Here is a 25,139-nt window from a genome sequence, read left to right as displayed (position 1 = left end):
CATTTTTCCCCACATAGGACTGCAAGATTACCTCAAACCGGTGGCAGAGGACGCCTTTTCACACCTCAACAGGAGGAGGCTATTTGCACCATAGTCCTAGAAAACAATGCCATGAGACTCAGGGAAATACAAAGGACCATTATAGAAGACAACGATGTCTTTGAAAACATCCATACGGTTAGCATCTCAACCATCGACAGGGTGCTGCATAGAAACCAGATGAGTATGAAACAGCTGTACTGTGTTCCATTCCAAAGGAATGAGGACAGAGTTAAGGAGCTACGGTACCAGTATGTACAGGTAAAACATATATCTATGTAACTACTTTACAGCAACATTTTCTAGTGATACATAGTACAGTAAGCATATACTGCACACATTTCCATTGCTGTGGAAGGAACATGCAATATATGTACATTTTATGTCACTCTTCCTTACCAAAACAAATTCAACTGTGTTCTGGGATATAGCGTATAATGGAGTTGGAATCAAGTGAACCCTCTCACAACTTTGTATACGTGGATGAGGCTGGCTTCAACCTGACCAAATGCAGAAGGCGGGGTCGGAATATCATCGGTCACAGAGCTACTGTGGATTTGCCAGGCCAACGGGGAGGAAATATCACCATGTGTGCTGCTATTTCGGAGCATGGTGTCCTAACCCATATCCCCCTTATAGGGCCATACAACACCCAGCATCTACTCAACTTTTTAGAGACTCTCTACAGGGCTCTCATCCCTGATGATGAGAGGGGTCTGTTTAGAGAGGATTTGCCAAAGTATGTGGTCATTTGTGATAATGTGAGTTTACATCGATCAAACATCATAAGGCAATGGTTTGTGACCCACCCGAGGATGCTCAAAGAATTCCTCCCGCCTTATTCATCATTCCTTAACCCAATTGAGGAGTTATTTTCAGCATGGTGGAAGGTGTACGATCGTCAGCCACACACAGATGACCCTGCTGGCTGCAATGGATGCAGCATGTGAGGACATCACAGTAGACGCCTGCAGAGGATGGATAAGGCATTCCAAAAGATTCTTTACACATTGCATTGGAAGGGAAAATATCCGGTGTGATGTGGATGAGAATATGTGGGCCGACAGACAGGAACATCTGGATGTGTAGAGACAGCACAACAGTGCTGCGGGCAAAGTTGTGCCTTAGGGGTGGTTTCCTGTGTTTCTTTCTAATTTTGTTTGTTTTCCTTTGTGCCCCTTGGGTTGTCCAGTCTCTTTCAATCAATAACCCACATACAATATGTAATATGTAAATAGTACTGTTGAAATTGATATATGCCATAGAAGTGCAGCCTTGTGCATTTTCAATACAGTAACTGTCATCCAAACTGTAGCCTAAGTTTACATCAGGTAATACTGTCAAATTACACAGTTACATTGACAACATGCCTAAACATTTTGACGACCTTGTTCGTGAACAATGACTCAATGACTTATCATTCTGATGACACTGACATGATCATTGGCATGAATATTTACTTTTGAGAGATGTACTAAGGATTTTTAGTGACTGACTAGCTTTAGAAACATATCTATTGTATATTGCAGTTTGTACAAATTGTTCTGAGAAATGCACTTATTATTTTGCACATGTTAGGGATGATGTGAAAAATGCACCAAAGCGACTGAGAAACTGTAACCTCATTGAGCATTCTGCGCTGTTATTGCAGTCATCTTTGCAGGACGGCCACTCCTTGGGAGTAGCAACAGTGCTGAAATTTCTCCATTTATAGACAAATTGTCTTACTGTGGACTGACTTTTAGAGATACTTTTGTAACCCTTTCCAGCTTCATGCAAGGAAACAATTCTTAATCTTAGGTCTTCTGAGATCTCTTCTGGTTGAGGCATGGTTCACATCAGACAATGCTACTTGTGAATAGCAAACTCAAATTTTGTGAGTGTTTTTAATGGGGCAAGGGCAGCTCTAACCAAAATATCCAATCTCGTCTCATTGATTCGACTCCAGGTTAGTTGACTCCTGACTCTAATTAGCTTTTGGAGAAGTCATTAGCCTAGGGGTTCACATACTTTTTCCAACCTACACTTTGAATGTTTAAATTATGTATTCAATATAGACAAGAAAAATACAATAATTTGTGTGTTATTAGTTTAAGAACACTGTGTTTGTCTATTGTTGTGACTTTGTATCTGATCTTCATCTATGTCAAATTTATGCAGAAATCCAAAGGGTTCACATACTTTTTTTTGTCATTGTATGTGAAAATAATGTAGGAATCTGGATCCAGTCATCCTTGCGCCCATGACTTTCCTTTAGCAGGTACTTTATTAGCTTCACTTGCCAGATGTACAGTATAGCTCTCTAATATGCCTTGGCCAAAAGCATAGCTTACCCCAAAATGGAGTACCGTAACATTTGTCAACCGGCTATAGTCAAATCACTCGAGGCACACATTCACTGAAAGAAATCTAATCATGAGGTCCAGGTTCTTCAGACCTAGGATAAAATAATTTCAAATACCTTAGTTGTGCTTGATTGAGTTTGCTTGTTGCAAAAGTCCCAAAAGTGCAAACGGCACCCTCCTGGCACACCAGGCAGGCTGATGCAAAAGCTCAAAGTATTTGAGAGATTTCAAATGGTATTTGAACCCCTATCTGGTTTTCTTACTGACTTCAAAGATTTTCAACAATCCAAAAGCATCACTTGTAGATGTTCTCTAGTATAGGCTATTGTAAATGTATTTTCATTGCTAAATGTCTAACTTTGAACGTGGCATTGCATTCCCTTCTTTAAAAATAATTTAAATAAAAGGACATACAGTATAATTATCTCATGAACTTTGGCTAGTATAGCTTATAAGCCATGAAATAAATGTCTTTAGATAAGTTACCAGCAGTTTCACCTTAATGTTTTAGTTAGATAAGATGCCCATTAGACCTTCAGGGCTAATCATCCTAAATTATGTAGGTAATGTTTAAACATTTTCTGATTGTTGCTCCCATCACAACATTTATTTGTAAGCAGTTAGAAACTTTTACAAACAACCCTCATTATCTATAACTTCCTAAATGTTGCGTCCTGCCTTTGGTGAGCAAGACTATCAATAAATGAGTATAGACTAAGGAAGACTCCTGTCAATCAAACAGGCTACCAAAAGGCCAGAAATTGTTCCCGTCCCATTTCTGATAGCAGACATCATACTAAAGACACGTCAGAAAAACAAAACTAACTAACTACGGCCACAGCAACTGGCTTGAATAAGCAAGCTAGTTTTGTATGGTGGCTGTGAACAAAATCTATGATTATACTGATTAATCTACATTATCCATTATTTAATCTTTCCCTTTGTCTCCACTCCGTCTCACTGTTATTAACTCGATAATATTCTAGGGATTTCACATAATCTTTTATCAAGTGTGATCCTGATCATCCATTGGACTAAAGTTACCAGACATTGATTAGTGATTGACATAGCCTTTGTGATGTATGACATTCATGGGCATATTGATATGTCACTTGTTTTATAATGAACACATTTTTGTCATGACAAAAATTAAATCTTCTAGCCTTACGATCGTCTCAGCGGGCTAAACTGGTTGTACTGAGGTCAAGTTCACATTTTGTGATTTTGTGATGTCATAGTCATAATTTGTGATGTCATTAGCTAATGATTGTAAAATTATGTTTTTATAGTTTTCTTTAGCTACCATAAAAAGACGCCTTTACCTTGTATTCCGGTTATGCAGTCTTTCCCAGGCATCTTGATGTTAAGAAAAAGGTATCTTTAACTGGTTGTAATCAGGTTATATGACATAACTTTAATCACATTTCAACCAACATTTTTTGACCACTGGGAGGAGACTGCATAACTTCAAAAAAAGAGTTTCAAAGTAGAAGTGAATACAATTGTACAATTGGATGTGTAGTTCATTAATTGATCACTATCATGCAAGATTGATAAACTTACTGTGTTTTATGGGCACCAGACATATTTAAATTCCTTCAATAATGCACATTGCAATTCTGCATGTGGGGGGTAATTAACTTAACCCCTAATGTAGCTTTGATACTTGTTTCAGGACAATTTACAGAAAAGTAAAGTCCTTTCAAACCATTGCCTTTAATTGTCAATCATGCTAAAAAGCAGATCTTCAGCATTAAGGATGGAATCGAGCGTTTCATATAGAAATCTTAGCACCTGTACAAGAAAAACAAATTCCCAAAACACGATACTTACAGTATTGTGATACAAACAATATTGCGAATAAAGAGGCAGGACTGCAATAACTCTTCACTCTTCTCTTGCAAGGTAGCCATCGCTATTCCGCATGCTCTAATATTTTTGTGAGATTTTGCAATTGGCAAGACAATTTAGTAGCTGGTCAATTTCATGAAACAACACTTAAGGAGAAATACCGCAGACATAAGTTGTATAAATGCCTTGATGGCTCTGGCAATGATAGTGATAAACATGTTTAGGGAAACAAGGTGTTTGTCTGTCCTATACCCCTGGGATATATAGTTACAATTTGCACCCGCTGCAACCATTTTATGGTTCATCTATGCACACTCTGGCAAACATGTAGTGAAAAGGCAAACACATCTGAAACAAACAGAAAAGTCAAGTCCTTTCAAACCAATTACAACACTCAGAGCGCCACTGATCAGCAAGGCAAACTCCTCACACACCACCAACAAGATCACAGAGTGTGTGTGTGCGTGTGTTCAAGAGAATAAATTCTTATGACCTGAGATTATGTGTTGGATAAAGAATTTTTTCAATATTTTTTTTATTTAGTCATAAATACCACAGAAAAGGCACATTAGTGCTCCAGGATGGAAACGTAATAATTCAACTAACAATGTAAAACAACCGTTTCCCTTACTAAATTGTCATTATTCATTTGAATGATTTCGTTTCAGTCACTTAAATATAAAAAAAGTTTTGAGTATACATTATTGTACTTATGAATAAATGATACTGTATGGATAGAACTACAATAGCCTATTTTGCTTTGCACTACACAAATTGGAACCTCTGACATTTTGCCTTTCCACCTCCTTATCTCTTCCTTCATTATTTTTAATACTGTGCATCAACATCAACATACAAATAAGATAATTCTCCTGATAAATTATTTATAATTCTTGATAGAAAACATTTCATTGGACATGGATTGGAAATAACACGTAAAAGTATAGATTTTCCAAAATGTGACTACATTTCTCTAATACCAACATTGAGGAATCTGGAAATCTGTCCCAAAAACAAAATTAAAGTCAATATAATCCAAATCAAGATAATTCCTGATTGGCTCTCTTGCAATGGGAGACAAAATGAATCAAGGTCAAGATAGTTTCTTCATTTTGTGGTTGTCATTTTGTTTGTTTGTTTTTTGCAGTGAAGTTTTGAAGCTGTGGGAACAGTCTCTGGAAGCCATGCCTGTGTGGTTAACAGTCCCAGTAGTAGTTGGATTTTCTGGGGGTTGGGTGAGGGAGGGTGGACATGTGTGTCTGGATGGGTGAGGAGAAGGTGGGGGCACAACGTGACCCAACTTCTGCCTTCTCCACCCCCCCTATTACCCCCAATGGTCCCTACCATAACCTTAATAATCCACGTCCTCCATTTCAGGCCTTGATGTATGTCTGTCTGTATGTCAGGTCAGACGCTGGTGATGGATGCCAGGCAGGTTGAAGATTTCTGCAGTTTCTCAGGCTGTGCGGTATGGGGGGGTTCTGGGATGGTGCGAAAGCTGAAAGGCGGACCAATGCTGGTGGTGCCCATGTGGCCCGGACTCAATGCTGGATTCTGTCGTCTATTGCTCTCCATGATGCTCGACGTGTTGGAAGCCAGGCTTTCACGTGTCCTGTCACGACAGTGAGACGGAGACACATCCGTGGTGGAGTAAAGAGAAGGAGAGGACAGAAAGAGAATTAGAGGATGGGGACAACAGAGACTTGCAATAAGTGGGAAGTAAACTAGCCACTGCCACCGACAGCTTTTCATTTTCTAACCAAAAATGTGATTGTGTAGCTTTATGACTTAGTTGAAAGTTACTTGGGGAGGATTTGGGCATGCAATTTAAACCATGCTAACTTGGGGACATTGTGTTTTGGTTAGAATAATATTAGCGGTTGGTGGCTAGTTTATATAAACCAAAGCATGGATTGCAGTCTCTCCTTGTCCAAAGACTTCTTTCAAGGTAATGTGTACATTTGACATTTGACTATCTCAAACCCTGTGTGTCAAACACAAGGCCCGCTGGCCAGATCCAGCCCGTGACACATTTCTATCTGGCCTGGGCAATGGTTTGGGTTGTCAATTCATTTAGGCACAGCCAACGTGCTGTGCACCAATGGCAGTGCATTGCCACACACTTTTCTTCCTTGACCCACACACACACACACACCTCCTTCCAGACACACAGACACACATACACCTACGAGCCAACCAGTGTGCTGTATCATATCATCACTAAACATTTGCACCATTCCCAATTGTTCTCCTTAATGGCACTGATTGAATCTTCTACCGGCCCGAAAGTTTAAGCGTGTTGTTATTGCTGTACTACAGAAAGTGTCATATTGGTTGACAAAAAGTTACACACGTCAGTATAAATTAGGACACACGTGAGTATGATGAGTTAAAAGTGTATGAAATTACAACCTGATACGAACCCAAATTGCGCTGCTTAAGTGTGTCCTGTTTATAGAGTGCATCGGAGGGAAAGTGCACAGACACATACCACATCCTAGTCTACTAAAATGTTGTAGTCTGGCTTTGGTTTTTAAAGCTTGACAATGAATAACCAAAAAACTAAACCTGCAACAAAACACCATACAAAGGGTAAACGTAGTCCTATTACGGCAACATCTGCGCAGTAGCCGAGGCTCGCTACTCAACTACAATACATTTCCAGGGCACCATACAGCAGGGGTGTAAAGTACCTAAGTAAAAATACTATAAAGTACTACTTATGTAGTTTTTGGGGGTATCTGTACTTTACTATTTATATTTTTGGCTCCTTTTACTTCACCACATTCCTAAAGAAAATAATGTATTTTTCCCTTACACCCAAAAGTACTCGTTACATTTTGACAGGAAAATGGAACATCCCTGGTCATCCCTACTGCCTCTGATCTGGCAGACTCACTAAACACAAATGCTTCGTTTGTAAATTATGTCTGAGTGTTGGAGTGTGCACCTGGCTAAAAAAAATATTTAAAAAAAATAAAAAATAAAAAAATAATATGCCGTCTGGTTTGCTTAATATCAGGAAGTTGAAATTATTTCTAATTTAACTTTAACTTTTGATACTTGAGTACATTTGAGCAATTCCATGTACTTTTGATACTTAAGTATATTTAAAACCAAATACTTTTAGACATTTATTCAAGTAGTATTTTACTGGGTGACTTTCACCTCTACTTGAGTCATTTTCTATTAAGGTATCTTGACTCAAGTATGACAATTGAGTACTTTTCCCACCACTGCCATACAGCAATGCTGCATTCAACCGAACTGGTGATCCATGCAGCAAGACAAATGTAAAACATGTTTAAAGTTTAAATGCTACAACAACCAAACTACATTTTTGTTATTTTCCGTTTTTAAATAGTTTTTGATTAGTGTCGTAGCATATTATGCACATCTGCAAGCATTGCAGTAAAGGCTGGACAAATATTTTTTCTCTCTTTTGTTTTATTTCTGTTAAAATGCTATATACAGAATTCAATGTACTTTTTTAATGGACATTATATAAAGGGGCATATAGGTTATGTCTGGACTGTGAATTTGTGTTATTTCAATATGGCCCTTGGAGGTGATTGAGTTTGACACCCCTGACATAATACATTCATTAGTGCCACATCCATAAGGAAGAGTTCCAAACAACAGGACAAAGCAGCAGAGACTACAGCCAAAGTGTAGAGGCTTCAATCAGGGTGTATATCTGGTCAAATTAAAATCAGTTTTTTGGGGATAAGCTACATTAACAGACACATTGAAGTTTTAATGTTTCAATTTGGCATCATAATCAACAGGACTCAAAACACCATTTAGATTAACGCTCACATCTGCTTTATGTAAATTATTAAAGCTGTAATCCTCAATGGTGAAACTGCCATGTCCATTTCAGATATTACAACAACACAGTTTTCCCTCAGACGTCATTGCATGTGAGATAGAACAGCGAATATGTGCAGCAATTGTTTTTACCATGATGCTCACCTCCATTTGGATGCTCTTCTCCTCCATTTAGTCAACAAAACAAAAAAACAATAACAAATGTACCTGGGGCGACCAGCGGCACTGTAACATTGACATCTGCAACTACCACTAAATGTCACTACATACCAGTAAAAGCAAAGGAATAGAAATCAACAAGTGTAAAACATAAAATTCTGCTCAACACTGCTGGTTAGCATTAACCTCTAAAGTATTCACACACCTTGACTTTGTCCACATTTTGTTGTGTTACAAAGTGGGATTAAAATTGATTTAATTATATATTTTTTTGTGAAGGATCTATACCAAAATACTCTAATGTCAAAGTGGAAGAAAAATTCTAAGATTTGTAAAAGATTAATGAAAAATAAAACACTAACAAACATGTTAGAATCACCTTTGGTAGCGATTACAGTTGTGAGTCTTTCTGGGTGTCTCGAAGAGCTTTGAATACCTGGATTATGCAACATTTGCCCATTATTATTTTCAAAAATCTTCAAGCTCTGTCAAATTGATCATTGCAATTCAACAATTTTCAGGTCTTGCCATAGATTCTCAAGCAGATCTAAATCAAAACTAACTCAGCCACTCAGGAACATTCACTGGCTTCTTGGTAAGATACAGTGTAAATTTGGCCTTGTGTTTTAGGTTATTGTCCTGCTGTGTCTGGTGGAAAGCAGACTGAGCCAGGTTTTCCTCTAGGATTTTGCCTGTGCTGAGCGCCATTCCGTTTCTTTTTTTATCCTGAAAAACTACCCAGTCCGTAACAATTACAAGCATACCCATAATATGATGCAGCCACCACTATGCTTGAAAATATGGAGAGTGGTACTCAGTAACTTGTTGTAATGGATTCCCCCCAAGCATAACACTTTGTATTCAGGACAAAAATGTAATTGCTTTGCAACGGTTTTTGCAATATTACTTTAGTGCCTAATTGCAAACAGCGGATGCATTTTGGAATATGTTTTATTTTGTACAGGTTTTCTATTCATCAAGTCCATTCTGTACAAGAAGGGAATCCACTTTGGGGTGATTTTTCCTGCCTGTCTTCGTGTCACCTTTAACGGCAAGGTCCATTTTTCGAAACTCCTGAAGAAGCTGAGTCCTTCTACCGACAGCACATACATTGAATTCCTGAATTGGGATGATTTCTCACCTGCCTGTATTATGTGGGTAACATTAGTTCTAGTGACCGTGTGGACACTAGGCTACATACATTACCGGTCAAAAGTTTTAGAACACCTACTCATTCAAGTGTTTTTCTTTATTTGCACTATTATCAACATTGTAGAATAATAGTGAAGACATCAAAACAATGAAATAACACATATGGAATCATGCAGTAACAAAAAAAAGTGTTAAAAGAATCAAAATATATTTTATATTTGAGATGCTTCCCTCTCAGCACTGACTGGTATGCGCAGAAATGCAAATGCTTTCCGTTTGAGTTATGTTAGGTTTTATTTTCATCGTTTGCCTTGACAGCTTTGCACACTCTTGGCATTCTCTCAACCAGCTTAACTTGGAATGCTTTTCCTTCACTCTGCGGTCCAACTCATCTCAAACCATCTCAATTGGGTTGAGTTCGGGGGATTGTGGAGGACAGGTCATCTGATGCAGCACTCATCACTCTCCTTCTTGGTCAAATAGCCCTTACACAGCCTAGAGTTGTGTTGGGTCATTGTCCTGTTGAAAAACAAATTATGGTCCCACAAAGCCAAACCACATGGAATGGCGTATCATTGCAGAATGCTGTGGTAGCCATGCTGGTTGTGTGCCTTGCATTCTAAATAAATCACTGACAGTGTCACCAGCAAAGCACCCCCACACCATAACACCTCCTCCTCCATGCTTTACGGTGGGAAATACACATGCAGCGATCATCCCTTCACCCACACAGCGTCTCACAAAGATGACGGTTGGAACCAAAAATCTCACATTTGGACTCCAGACCAAAGTTCCACCGGTCTAATGTCCATTGCTCGTGTTTCTTGGCCCAAGCAAGTCTCTTTTCTTATTGGTGTCCTTTAGTAGTGGTTTCTGTGCAGCAATTAGACAATGAAGGCCTGATTCACGCAGTCTCCTCTGAACAGTTGATGTTGAGATGTGTCTGTTACTTCAACTGTGAAGCATTTATTTGGGCTGCAATTTCTGACACTGGTAACTCTAATGAACCTATCATCTGCAGCAGAGGTAACTCTGGGTCTTCCTTTCCTGTGGCGGTCCTCAAGAGAGCCAGTTTCATCATAGCGATTGATGGTTTTTACGACTGCACTTGAAGAAACTTAAATGTAAAAAAATGTTGTTACGTATTAACTGACCTTCATGTCCTAAAGTAATGGACTGTCGTTTCTCTTTGCTTATTTGAGTTGGTCTTGCCATAATGGACTTGGTATTTTACCTATCTTCTGTATACCCTCCCTACCTTGTCACAACACAACTGATTGGCTCCAACGCATTATGAAGGAAAAAATTCCACAAATTAAGTTTTGAGAAGGCACACCTGTTAATTGAAATGCATTCCAGGCGACTGCCTCATGAAGCTAGTATAGAGAATGCCAAGAGTGTGCGATGCGAAGCTGTCATCAAGGCAAAGGGTGGCTATTTTGAAGAATCTCCAATATATAATATATTTTGATTTGTTTAACACTTTTCTGGTTACTACATGATTCCATATGTGTTATTTCAAAGTTTTGATGTCTTCAGTATTATTCTACAATGTAGAAAATTGTTAAAATAAAGAAAAACCCTTGAATGAGTAGGTGTTCTAAAACTTTTGACTGGTAAGTATACATCTAGGGCCATCTATTGATCCGTTTCTAAGGGAAACAATCCGGCAGCGTAGCCTAGTGATTAGAGCGTTGGACTAGTAACCGAAAGGTTGCAAGATTGAATCCCCGAGCTGACAAGGTACAAATCTGTCGTTCTGCCCCTGAACAAGGCAGTTAACCCACTGTTCCTAGGCCGTCATTGGAAATAAGCATTTTTTCTTAACTGACTTGCCTAGTTAAATAAAGGTAAAATAAAAAATATGCTAAAGCTTGCTGGCTACAGTAAGTATGTTTGAAGCAGCACATAACTCGTTTGTGTTGTTGACAATTACACACTACGCTGTCTCACTGCTCTTTAAACTTCCATTTGATCTTGTTCAGTTTCTTAATCAAAGGCAATCGCTTTTTAAAAGCATTTTGATTTCTTTCTTTTTACTAAAGCTTTGAACTTGCTGCACCACTAATAGCAATCTATAGCCTACATTGCAGTTTGGCAGCCTTTAGATCATTTTGGATACTAATGTTACTAGCTAGACACCGATCCTGTCCACCGTTATTTTAATTGTATTTTTTACTTTTTTTTTTTATGGACATTCTGAACTACCGTGGCTTACGTTGGCCATAGTTGGTGATGTTGGTCACAGACGGTCCTCAGTTACATTCCCTTTTTCTTTGTCTCCACTACGACATTAGAGTCTAATAATATCACTCCTCTCTTCCAACTGTACTCTTGTTGTTTATTTGTTGCACTAGCTGAAGAGTTTAGACCCACGGTTTGTTTGCTTAATTGTACATATCCAAAATACTAGTTGTCCGTTTGTATACTTTTATTTATTGTTTCCTCCTTAGGACGTTTAACAATTTAACAATTCAGGGGGCGATACTTTTCATAGCTTACTGGTTAATTTAAAATGTTTCTCATTACTCAGCCCTGTGGCGACACCTAGTGGACTACATTTTATGGACATTGAAATGCCACCGATCGCATCTTCTTTTTTGACCTCACAGAGATGTAGGGTAATCAACGGATGCTGAGTAAAAGAGAATTCCTGCTACTCGTCTCGTTAATAATGACGAGTTTAGGATTTGTATGTTTTCATTTTTTTTCTTCTTTGAAGTGTATTGTACTATCATTTTTATTTTTGTGTATGTTTGGAATGTTCGGGATGGTGAGAGGGCTTTATGTTGGCATTATCCAAAGATTCTTGTGCTCTGCTTTTTTAGAGGATTTGTATATATTTTTTTATGCTGCTCCTCTCTCAATCTCTCTTTTCCTCTTTCTTTTTCATTTGACTTCTCCTCTTATGAAGATTAATGTCTAGTTCAACAACAAGTCAGGATGGTATCTTGCGGCTTCCAGTCAGACTGGTGACATGAAGCATTTGCGGTTGTGGGGGGGAAATTAAGCGTGCCAGAGTATTTTCACATCTGAAGAGCCTGGATACTGATATTGCATTTCTTCAAGAAATGACCATACTTGATTGCGTAAAGCATGGGTTGGACAGGTTTTTCATTCACATGTTTAACGGCAAAGTCAGAGGAACAGCAATAGTGATTCACAAACGAGTACAGTTTTCACCCTCACAGATCATTTCAGATCCTTATGCAATAGTTAGTGGCACCCTCTTCCAAACCCCTGTAGTACTTGTGAATGTTTCACCCCTAACTGGGATGACACTAGATTTATGACATCTCTTTTAGCCTCCTTAATCTTGACACCCACCGCCTCATCTTCGGCGGGGACCTTAACTTCTCTCCTAAACCCCACGTGTAACAACCACCTATTTTTACCCTCCAAACTCCACCAGGCTTTTTTGGTTTTGTGGCATGAGAGCGGTTTGGTTTGTTTCAAAGATGTATTTTTAGATGGGATGTTTGACAGTTTTAATGATCTCATCTCTAAATCTAATCTGGCTCATTCTTTTTTTCTAATTCTCATCATCTTTTCCGTTATTTTCAAGCCCGTAACTTTGTTCGCTCTCATTTTTCCCATCTTTCCTCAAACTGCCTCCCAAGACGTTGCTAGAGGAGATTTTGTCCCTCCTGTGGAGTCGTTTAGCTCTGATTTCTAGATTATATGACATTGTGCTTTCCTCTGAACACTCTCCAATAAACCAAATCAAGACTGGGGTAGTGAACTTGAACTTGACCTGGCAGATGACTGGTGGGAGGAGGACCTTCTTAGGGTTAACGCCACATCCTCATGTGCTCGGTTAAGTTTCATTCAGTTCAAAGTCTTGTACAGACTTCATTACAACAAAGAAAAACATAGTAAATTCCTCCCAGACACGAACGACACGTGATAGACGTTCATTCTCTCCGGCAGACCAAACTCTGTTTTATTCATGTTCTAAGCTGTCAGAGTATTGGTCATCCTGTTTTAATACTCTCTCTCAAATTTGAGATACTGACCTGTAGCCTTGTCCTCTAATAACGTCCGACTTCAAGTGTAGCTAACATACACCTTAGCCAAATACAATTAAACTCAGTTTTTCACAATTCCTGACATTTAATCCCAGTAAAAATGCCCTGTTTTAGGTCAGTTAGGATCACCACTTTATTTTAAGAATGTGAAATGCCAGAATAAAAGTACAGAAAATGATTTATTTAAACTTTTATTTATTTCATCACATTCCCAGTGGGTCAGAAGTTTACATACATTCAATTAGTATTTGGTAGCATTGCCTTTACATTGTTTAACTTGGGTCAAATGTTACAGGTAGCCTTCCATCAGCTTCCCAAAATAAGTTGGGTGAATTTTGGCCCATTCCTCCTGACAGAGTCAGGTTTGTAGGCATCCTTGCTCGCACGCACACGCTTTCTCAGTTCTGCCCACATATTATCTATAGGTTTGAGGTCAGGGCTTTGTGATGGCCACTCCAATACCTTTACTTTGTTGTCCTTAAGCCATTTGCCACAACTTTGGAAGTATGCTTGGGGTCATTGTGTGCTATACTCAGCCTTGTCTCAGGATGGTAAGTTGGTGGTTGAAGATATCCCTCTAGTGGTGTGGGGGCTGTGCTTTGGCAAAGTGGGTGGGGTTATATCCTTCCTGTTTGGCCCTGTCCGGGGGTGTCCTCAGATGGGGCCACAGTGTCTCCTGACCCCTCCTGTCTCAGCCTCCAGTATTTATGCTGCAGTAGTTTATGTGTCGGGGGGCTAGGGTCAGTTTGTTATATCTGGAGTACTTCTCCTGTCCTATTCGGTGTCCTGTGTGAATCTAAGTGTGCGTTCTCTAATTCTCTCCTTCTCTCTTTCTTTCTCTCTCTCGGAGGACCTGAGCCCTAGGACCATGCCCCAGGACTACCTGACATGATGACTCCTTGCTGTCCCCAGTCCACCTGACCGTGCTGCTGCTCCAGTTTCAACTGATCTGCCTTATTATTATTCGACCATGCTGGTCATTTATGAACATTTGAACATCTTGGCCATGTTCTGTTATAATCTCCACCCGGCACAGACAGAAGAGGACTGGCCACCCTACATAGCCTGGTTCCTCTCTAGGTTTCTTCCTAGGTTTTGGCCATTCTAGGGAGTTTTTCCTAGCCACTGTGCTTCTACACCTGCATTGCTTGCTGTTTGGGGTTTTAGGCTGGGTTTCTGTACAGCACTTTGAGATATCAGCTGATGTACGAAGGGCTATATAAATAAATTTGATTTGATTTGATTGTCCATTTGGAAGACACATTTGCAACCAAGCTTTAACTTCCTGACTGATGTCTTGAGATGTTGCTTCAATATATCCACATAATTGTCCTTCCTCATCATACCATCTATTTTGTGAAATGCACCAGTCCCTCCTGCAGCAACGCACCCCCACAACATGATGCTGCCACCCCTGTGCTTCACAGTTGGGATGGTGTTCTTCGGCTTGCAAGCCTCCCGCTTTTTACTCCAAACATAAAAATGGTCATTAAGGAGAAAACAGTTCTATTTTTGTTTCATCAGACCAGAGGATATTTCTCCAAAAAGTACGATCTTTGTCCCCATGTGCAGTTGCAAACCTTAGTCTGGCTTTTTTATGGCAGTTTTGGAGCAGTGGCTTCTTCCTTGCTGAAAGGCCTTTCAGGTTATATAGGACTCGTTTTACTGTGGATAAAGATACTTTTGTACCTGTTTCCTCCAGCATCTTCACAAGGTCCTTTGCTGCTGTCCTGGGATTGATTTGCACTTTTCGCACCAAAGTACATTCATCTCTAGGAGACAGAACACGTCTCCTTCCTGAGCGGTATGACGGCTGCGTGGTCCCATGGTGTTTATACTTGCGTACTATTGTTCGTACAGATGAACGTGGTACCTTCAGGCATTTGGAAATTGCTCCCAAGGATGAACCAGACTTGTGGAGGTCTACAATTTTTTTCTGAGGTCTTGGCTGAATTCTTTTGATTTTCCCATGATGTCAAGCAAAGAGGCACTGAGTTTGAAGGTAGGCCTTGAAATACATCCACACATACACCCCCAATTGATTCAAATGATGTCAATTAGCCTAACAGCTTCTGGAATTTTCTACGCCTGTTTAAAGGCACAGTCTTGTTAACTTAAGTATGTTAACTTCTGACCCACTGGAATTGTGATGCAGTGACTTAATAATCTGCCTGTAAACAATAGTTGGAAAAAATGTGTCATGCACAAAGTAGATGTCCTAACTGACTTGGCAAAACTATTTTGTGTTAATAAGACAAAAAAAAACAAGTTTTAATGACTCCAACCTAAGTGTATGTAAACTTCCGACTTCAAATGTATATTTGGAGTTCCATCTTTGTTGCCTAGTCTCACTAAAAGTAAAGCGGACGTTGTAGCCTTTGCTTCCCTTATAGCCCGTCTGCAGATCTTGCTTTACTGGAAATCCTTCAAACCTCCCACTATATCATCTTGGTTGAAAGATCTACTGTCTTTTCTACACTTAGAAAAAATGTAATACACTTCGAGAGGCTCTACTGATAACTTTTACTTGAGATGGCAGCCTTTAATTTCCTTTTTTGTACAGTTGCCCTCTATTGATCAGGAGTAAGAATTTTGGCCAACAGGATACACATTGTGTGTACGTGTATATGTGTACTTGTGTGCTTATGTATATTTATATATTATCTCTAATTGTAAATTAGTTTTAAAAAATGTTAATGTATTGTATTAAATACTGCATTATTGACTGTATGTTTGTTTATCCCATGTGTAACTCTGTGTTGTATGTGTCGAACTGCTTTGCTTTATCTTGGCCAGGTCGTAATTGTAAATGAGAACTTGTTCTCAACTTGCCTACCTGGTTAAATAAAGGTGTTCTCAACTTGCCTACCTGGTTAAATAAAGGTGTTCTCAACTTGCCTACCCGGTTAAATAAAGGTGAAATAAAATAAATAAAAAATGTATGCTGCTTTTGTTGTTAAAGGGAGGAAGGTGTTTCAAAAAGTAGAGATAAAAGGACGTATCTGTTCAATTTGTAATTTGTATTTCTTTATATGTCCAATAAAAATATTTATATAAAACATTTTTAAAAACAATGTCGTGTCAAAAACATACGTCTTTATTTGGACAGTAAAGCTAAAACTTTTAATTTGGCTCTATCCTTCAGCATTTTGTATTTGAGATCAACAAGTGCCTTCCAATGCGTTTGTATAGTAAACTTTTGAGGAAATTGAATACACTATAAGTGAATTTGTCCAAAAACTCACGACACCTTCAAATGGAGGGACTAGATACATAAAGTGCATTCGTTATCTATACGGTAAAACAGATATGTATGAAAATACCCTCGAATAAAAGGTGACATTTTGTACTGTCGCCTCATATAAAACATTTGATCTCAAATCCGTAGCGGAGTGTACGAAACATACCTCAAAAAATTACAAGTTGTCTCCAGCTGTTTACATTTGACAGACTGTGATGATATCCACTTTCTATGTGTATTCTTTGGTCATAACCCTCTGGTTGCTGTAGTGGACAAACTGGGTTCAGCTTACCTTGGGGAGTTGAATCCACTGTCTACAGTCACACTGCTGCTGTCCATGCTATCCAGACGTGCCGAGTGTGCTGACTTCTGGCTGCTACTGTTCTCTGTCTCCTTGGGGCTGAGCAGTGTGAGGTTAGTCTCAAACTTGCGCTGCAGATCACGCTCCTTCTCCCGCTCCAGAAGCCACTGCATGGTTCCGACTTCACCCTCCCCGTGCCCTTTGACCTCTGCCGCCACTAACTCCTCCCGTGAGGCCTCCTCCACCACCACCTCCTCCTCCTCCTCCTCGTCATCGTCCGACACATTGTAGTAGTCAAAGGCGGCCTCGGAGGCTGACGGGACCGCTGGCTCGGAGCCCTGGAGGCCCAGGGCGGAAGCGGGGGAAGCTGCTGAATTCGAAGGCTGCTGGGCCTCTAGATTGTCAAGAACATCGACTGATTTGATGTGTGGGGTCTTTCGCAGGGTGCCCGACTTGGTGTAGGTGCCCTCCACGTAGCCTGCAGTCAACGCGTTGTGTGGAGGCTTGAACAAAGTGTCCTTGCTGAAGATCTCCTTCCTCTTGTCTGCCCCACCACCACCGCCTCCCCCTCCAGGGTCTACGTTGTGTTGGTGTTGTATCAAACGTCCATTAGGCATGGGCTCTGGGGTCTGGCTTGGTGTTGGCCGTTTTGAGCCGTTTTGTCCCTTTGCCAAAGAGTCCTCTTTGTATTCCATTGTGAGGGGAGAGGTAAGGTGAGGGGTGTGGCGATCAGCCGGAGTGCCCTTCCGGATTCCCTCAGACGAGGTTAACGTGTCGTGGTCTGCTTTTGACAGAGGTGAAGGGGCGGTAAGGATTGTTTCGTTCGACGTATTGCACTGGAAGTAGTCGTCCGCCGAGGGCTTGGGCGAGAGTCCCTTCAGATCACTGTAGGCCGGCAAGCTGTCTCTGCTCTTGTTCCTTTCCAGTGGGCTTCGGATCCTAGACTCGTCCAAGCTCCCCTTCCCTAAGCTCCCCTTCCCCAAATCAGGCACATACATTTCAGAGTTGAACTTGGCAGCCGAGAACATGATCCTTGAGTAGTGGGACGACTTCTGGGAGGCCCGCAAAGTCCCATCATCTGTGTAGTAATGACTCCGCTCGTCGGGACTCCGCTCATAGTCCTCTGACATCCCCAAAGAGGTGCTCATTCCACCCAGAGGGCTCAAAGCGTTATCCATGGAGTGGGACCTCTCCTTAGCCTGATCGGGCATCTCGTCGCGCGACTTCCTTCCTTCTTGAGTTTGACTGTGGCTTCGGTGCACTCTCCCGCTGGATGTCCCACGCGAGGGCTCGGGGAAAGGCATCTCTGTCCTCCTTTTTGCCAACTCTCCGGACACGTCCCACTCTGGGGTGACGGGGAAGTGGGACTCTGTGATGTTGGGGTTACTGTGGACTATGTAAGTCCCGCCGCTTCGTTTGCGCTCCAATGTGTACATGGCCTCACGAGGGGAGCGCACCAGCGAGTGGCTGAAGAAGCGGCTGTAATCCCTGTCCACCATGGCCATGTTCAGGTTTGAACTCTCGGACGGGCCACCCCGGGAGACGCGAGCCTTGCTGTGTGAACGGGACTTGCCGTGCGGCACCCGACGGTGACCACGACTCCTCCGGCTGCGTGCACTGTGCTCAGCCGAGCTGCCTGCTTTTCTCCTCTGGGCACGCTCCTCCTCCAGCCTCTTCATCACGGCCGTGTGGCGTGCCACATTCTCCACCGTCAGGTCTGGGTTGATCCGCCGGATGATCTCCATCTCCACAGTGCGGGGGATGGTGATGACAGGCGCGTCCTCATCGCGGAGGGGCCATTCCTCTGGGGGGAACTGGGCCGAGAACGTGGCCAGCTGCCTCAGCTTGTCTTTCTTGAAGCTCATCCTGAACAGTTTCAGCCCAAATTTCTTTGATTGCTTCTCGGCACTGCTGCCACCACCACTGCCCTCCTTTTTTTTGGTCAGCGTGTCAGTCTTGTAGGGGAAGGGGGCATTGCTCTTGCTCTTGTCCATCAGAGGCTCTTGCAACTGTGACGTCTGAACGGGAGCCGGAGGGGGCTCAGGGTAGGAGGGGGGCTCTCCCCGAGGCTCCTTGGGAGACTTCCTCTGGTAAGCCGGGGCATGAGGAATGGGTGTATCATCGCGGTACGTGTTGTAGGAGTCACCGTGGTTCTTCTGGTTGGGCCTCTCCCTCGTGCAGCCCGGGGTGGAGGGCGTGATGGTGCCCGACTGTGGGGAGGTACACTGCTGCTGCTGTTGTTGTTGTTGCTGCCGGTCGTCCAGGTGGTACCACTTGCTGTTGGATCGGATGAGGTTGGGGGTGATAAAGTAGGCCTGGGGAGTGACAATGAAGTAGCCCTCAGGTGTTGGGTAGATTTTCCTCTCTCGCACCAGCATGTTTAGGGTATGTCGCAGAATTTCCGAGCTCGGTGTCGGAACACCTGAGGGAAACACAAATGGGGGGAAAGAACAGTTTTACAGTCACATCAGCAGTTAAAAACCAAAGTTCTATGACTTACATTTCAAGAGTGAAGTGTTTTTAGGTGGGACTTGCAAAGCAAAAGTCTCAACTTTAAATCTTCGTCATACTTTTTACCATTATTATTTAGGTCGCTTCTCCCCTTACCACAACCACACAAAATAGCTAGAAAATAATTTCAAACTTTAAAATGTGTAGATTGGTCAGGAATAGTGTGCTTACCTACCTATTGATAGATTTTATACTTTTTAAGTTATACATTTTTATTGTTCTTATTTTTGTCCTCCAACCACTTTCATGGCAATTCCTCATAATTCTAAAGGCCCCATTGTGACATCCTCACTTCCAACACACTGTAAATGCAACTTTTGACACAAATCCTCTATTTTGACCACTTGGCCAATAACTTAGACAAAAAGTTAGAGCATATGAAATCTTCCTCTACTTCTCTGCTTTTCAAATCTGAATGATGAACAAAAATATTCCGATAAAAAGTTACCGCTGTTTTAGTAACCGCATCAACAGCTTTTGTAACTTTTTATAAATAACTGAAATGTTGACCACTTTCCAAAAAAGCTATTCAAATTGGAAAGTGGATAAGGAATAGCTTCTACCAATCAATAGATAGAGCTGTAACCCATCAACCTCTCTCTTTATGGATGCAGTAAGTTATGTCAGAAGCTAGCAGATTCATTGCTTACCAACAACAGCTGCACATTTCAATAGCAATACATCATGTTTTAAAGTTCACTTTCCTTGCTTTGTCTGACAACACTATCATGAATCTAGCAAATATGTTTGTGGTTCAGAGTGCAGTATTTATTTAGTTTCAAAGCACACATCTTTGTTAGAATGTTCCTCATACTGGCTGTAGCCAAGGCAACTGTTGCCTAGCAAACGGATAACAATTGCCACCATTCACTCTAGATATTTCACCCATCACTTCTCATTGCACTTCTTTCAGTTTTCAAAGACAACAAAAGTAGTTTAGACACTGAACACAACCACACAACTACTGACCACAACTATTGACCACACAACTACTGACCACAGCCACACAAATATCGACCCCAACACCACAACTACAGACCATAACTACTGACTCAACTACTGAACACACCTGCTGACCACAACCACACAACTACTGACCACAACCACACAACTAATGACCAAAACTACTGACCACAATCACACAACTACTGACTGCAACCAACTACTGACCACACAACTACTTACCGCAAATACTGAGCACAACTACTGAGCATAACTCCCGACCACCACTACTACCTACAACTACTGACCACAACACACCTACAGACTAACTCTTGGCCACAACCACACAACTCCCGACCACAAATACTGACCACACAACTACTGACCAATCACTAAACTACTGACCACAAAACTACTGACTACAACTACTCACCACAACTATTGACTACAGCCACACAATTACTGACTACACAACTACTGAACACAACTCCTGACCACATACTGACCATGACCACATAACTACTGACCAAAGCTACTACCCACATCTAATAACTAAAACTACTGACCACAACTGACCACAATCACTTAACTACTGACCACAACTGCTGACCACACAACTACTGAACCACAACCACACAATTACTGACTACACAACTACTAACCATAACTACTGACCCTAACTACTGACCACAACCACACAACTATTGACCACAACAACTATTTACAAAAACTACTGCCCAAAACGTAATGACCACAACTACTGACCTGAACTACTACCCACAACCTCACAAATAATGCCCACAGCTACTGACCACAAAAAACACAACTACAGACCATAACTCCTGACAACAACTACTGAACACAACTCCTTAACACGACCACATAACTACTGACCTAAACTAGTGACCACAACCACTAAATTACTGACCACACAACCAAATAACTACTGACCACAACCACAAATGCTGACTACAACTATAGACAAACCACAAAACTACTGACTACAACTACTGACCACAACCAAACAACTACTGAATACACAGCTACTTACCAAACCACAACTATTGACCACAACTGCTGTCCACAAACACACAACTACTGACCACAACTACAAAACTACTGACCACAACCACACAACTACTGAATACACAGCTACATTTGAAATCGGAAGTTTACATACACCTTAGCCAAATACATTTAAACTGAGTGTTTCATTCGTTCTTGACATTTAATCCCAGTAACAATTCCCTGTCTTAGGTCAGTTAGACCACCACTTTATTTTAAGAATGTGAACCGTCAGAATAATAGTAGAGAGAATGATTTATTTCTGCTTTTATTTTTTTAATCACATTCCCAGTGGGTCAGAAGTTTACATACACTCAATTCGTATTTGGTAGAATTGCCTTTAAATTGTTTAACTTGGGTCAAACGTCACAGGTAGCTTTCCACAAGCTTCCAACAATAAGTTGGGTGAATTTTGGCCCATTCCTCCTGACAGAGCTGGTGTAACTGAGTCAGGTTTGTAGGCCTCCTTGCTCACACATGCCTTTTCAGGTCTGCCCATAAATGTTCTATAGGATTGAGGTCAGGGCTTTGTGATGGCCACTCCAATACCTTGACTTTGTTGTCCTTATGCCATTTTGCCACAACTTTGGAAGTATGCTTGGGGTCATTGTCCATTTGGACCAAGCTTTGACTTCCTGACTGATGTCTTGAGATGTTGCTTCAATATATCCACGAAATTGTCCTTCCTCATCATGCCATCTATTTTGTGAAGTGCACCACCACCCCCACAACATGATGCTGCCACCTCCTGTGCTTCATGGTTGGGATGGTGTTCTTCGGCTTGCAAGCCTCTCCCTTTTCACTCCAAACATAACAATGGTCATTATGGCCAAACAGTTCTATTTTTGTTTCATCAGACCAGAGGACATTTCTCCAAAAAGAACGATCTTTGTCCCCGTGTGCAGCTGCAAACCGTAGTTTGGATTATTTATGGTGGTTTTGGAGCAGTGGCTTCTTCCTTGCTGAGCAGCCTGAGGGGCCTGAGGTAATGTCGACATAGCACTAGTTTTACTGTGGATATAGATAATTTTGTACCTTTTTCCTCCAGCATCTTTACAAGGTCCTTTGCTGATGTTCTGTGATTGATTTGCACTTTTCGCACCAAAGTACATTCATCTCTAGGAGTCAGAACGTGTCTCCTTCCTGAGCAGTATGACGGCTGTGTGGTCCCATGGTGTTTATACTTGCGTACTATTGTTCGTACAGATGAACGTGGTACCTTCAGGCGTTTGGAAATTGCTCCCAAGGATGAACCAGACTTGTGGAGGTCTACAATTTTTTCTGAGTTCCTGGCTGATTTGATTTTCCCATGATGTCAAGCAAAGAGGTACTGAGTTTGAAGGTATGCCTTGAAATGCATCAACAGGTACACCTCCAATTGATTCAAATTATGTCAATTAACCTATCAGAAGCTTCTAAAGCCATGACATCATTTTCTGGAATTTTCCAAGCTGTTTAAAGGCACAGTCAACTTTCAGTAATTTTCTGACCCACTGGAATTGTGATACAGTGAATTATAAGTGAAATAATCTGTCTGTAAACAACTGTTGGAAAAATTACTTGTGTCATGCACAAAGTAGATGTCCTAACCAACTTGCCAAAACTATAGTTTGTTAACAAGAAATTTGTGGAGTGGTTGAAAAACACGTTTTAATGACTCCAAGTGTAAACTTCTGACTTCAACTGTACTTACCAAATGACTGACCACAACTACTGACCACAGCCAATGAACTACACAGCTACTGACTACAACCACACAACTACTGATCACAAAACTACTGAACCGCACAACTAATGACCACAAAAGCACAAATGCTGACCACAACCACACAAGTACTGACCATGTCTATACTGTAGGGTCCGAAGAACCTGCAACACAACTACAGAACTACTGACCACAACTACCGATCTGGTCTGCACTAGCTCTGACCCCAGCTCTGGTCCTGGGCATAGCTAGCTAGCTCTGGTTCGCACTAGCTCTGGTCTCCACTATAAATTATTACTACTTAAATGAGAATACATTAGCATATAATACCCAACAACAATAATTGTAACTCTTGAATAGTTCAAGCTAGAGACATCAACCCAATGTTCAGGCTGTCCTATCCTATAAACCAATCAAATCATTCAATCAATCTTTTCATCTATCTACTTTTTCAACTATAACCAGTCACTCAGGGGGCTCCCGAGTGGTGCAGCGGTGTAAGGCACAGCATCTCAGTGCTAGAGGTATCACTACAGACCCTGGTTCGATTCCAGGCTGCATCACAACCGGCCGTGATTGGAGTCCCATTGGGCGGCACACTATTGGCCAAGCATTGTCCGGGTTAGGATTTGGCCGGGGTAAATTGTAAATAAGAATTTATTTCTAAACTGTCTTGACTAGTTAAATAAATAATAAAAACCACTGTAGACACAACCACCATCTTTCACATGTTCAGGCTATCCTAATTTCACATTCTTTAAAAAGTTAACTTTAACTTTATACATTTGCATACATTTCTATAAAATAAATCACCACCAGTAACTCTTGAACAGTTCAAGCGAGATACACCAAACCAACGTTCATATGTTCAAGCTATCCTATCTTTTCATCTACCTACTTTTTCCAACTATAATCAGTCATCATCATTACTACTGCAGACACTACCACGACTATAACATATTTCTAAACCACACATACTTCAAAAGAAGCTGGCACCACACACACACACACCACATTTTCTTCAGGAAATTTACTTTTAGCCAAAAGCTAGCTATCAGTAGGTCTACATACACAGTTCGGAAAGTATTCAGACCCATTGACTTTCCCCACTTTACAGCCTTATTCTAAAATTGATTAAATATTTTTAATCATTAATCAACACACAATATCCCATAATGACAAAGCAAAAACAGGTTTTTAGAATATATATTTTTTTATATATGTATTCACACCCTTTACTATGAGACTCAAAATTGAGCTCCGGTGCATCCTGTTTCCATTGATCATCCTTGAGATGTTTCTACAACTTGATTGGTGTCCATCTGTGGTAAATTCAGTTGATTGGACATGATTTGGAAAGGCACACACCTGTATGTATAAGGTCCCACAGTTGACAGTGCATGTCAGAGCAAAAACCAAGCCATGAGCTAGAAGCAATTATCCGTAGAGCTGCGAAACAGGATTGTGTCAAGGCACAGATCTGGGGAAGGATTCCAAAAAATGTCTGCAGCATTGAAGGTCCCCAAGAACACAGTGGCCTCCATCATTCTTAAATGGAAGACGTTTGGAACGACCGAGACTCTTCCTAGAGCTGACTGCCCGGCCAAACTGAGCAATCGGGGGAGAAGGGCCTTGGTCAGGTAGGTGACCAAGAACCCGATGGTCACTCTGAAAGAGCTCCAGTGTTCCTCTGTGGAGATGGGTGAACCTTCCAGAAGGACAACCATCTCTGCAGCATTCCACCAATCAGGCCTTTATGGTAGTGGCCAGACATAAGCCCCTCCTCAGTAAAAGGCACATGACAGCCTGCTTGGAGTTTTCCAAAAGGCCCCTAAAGGACTCTCAGACCATGAGAAACGAGATTCTGTGGTCTGATGAAACCAAGATTGAACTCCTTGGCCTGAATGCCAAGCATCACACCTGAAGGAAACCTGGCACCAGGTGAAGCATGGTGATGGCAGCATCATGC

At 41.2% G+C, this 25,139-nt stretch overlaps 1 protein-coding gene across 1 annotated transcript in view; it reads right to left on the bottom strand.

The window, feature by feature from the left end:
* Positions 1-3,857: 3,857 nt before the first annotated feature.
* Positions 3,858-25,139, bottom strand: part of LOC110497498 (storkhead-box protein 2) — a 38,686-nt gene continuing 17,404 nt past the window's right edge. Inside the window, exons 3-4 of the mRNA XM_021573630.2 lie at positions 16,939-19,369; positions 3,858-5,847 (exon numbers count right to left, since the gene is read on the bottom strand). Of these exons, the coding sequence (XP_021429305.2) occupies positions 5,643-5,847; positions 16,939-19,369 (2,636 nt within the window). The 3' untranslated portion in view covers positions 3,858-5,642. The remainder of the gene's footprint in view (positions 5,848-16,938; positions 19,370-25,139) is intronic.

Source organism: Oncorhynchus mykiss, chromosome 19 (assembly GCF_013265735.2).
Source record: "Oncorhynchus mykiss isolate Arlee chromosome 19, USDA_OmykA_1.1, whole genome shotgun sequence".
In the NCBI taxonomy this organism is placed as follows: Eukaryota; Metazoa; Chordata; class Actinopteri; order Salmoniformes; family Salmonidae; genus Oncorhynchus; species Oncorhynchus mykiss.
This window is presented reverse-complemented; position numbering and strand designations above follow the sequence as displayed.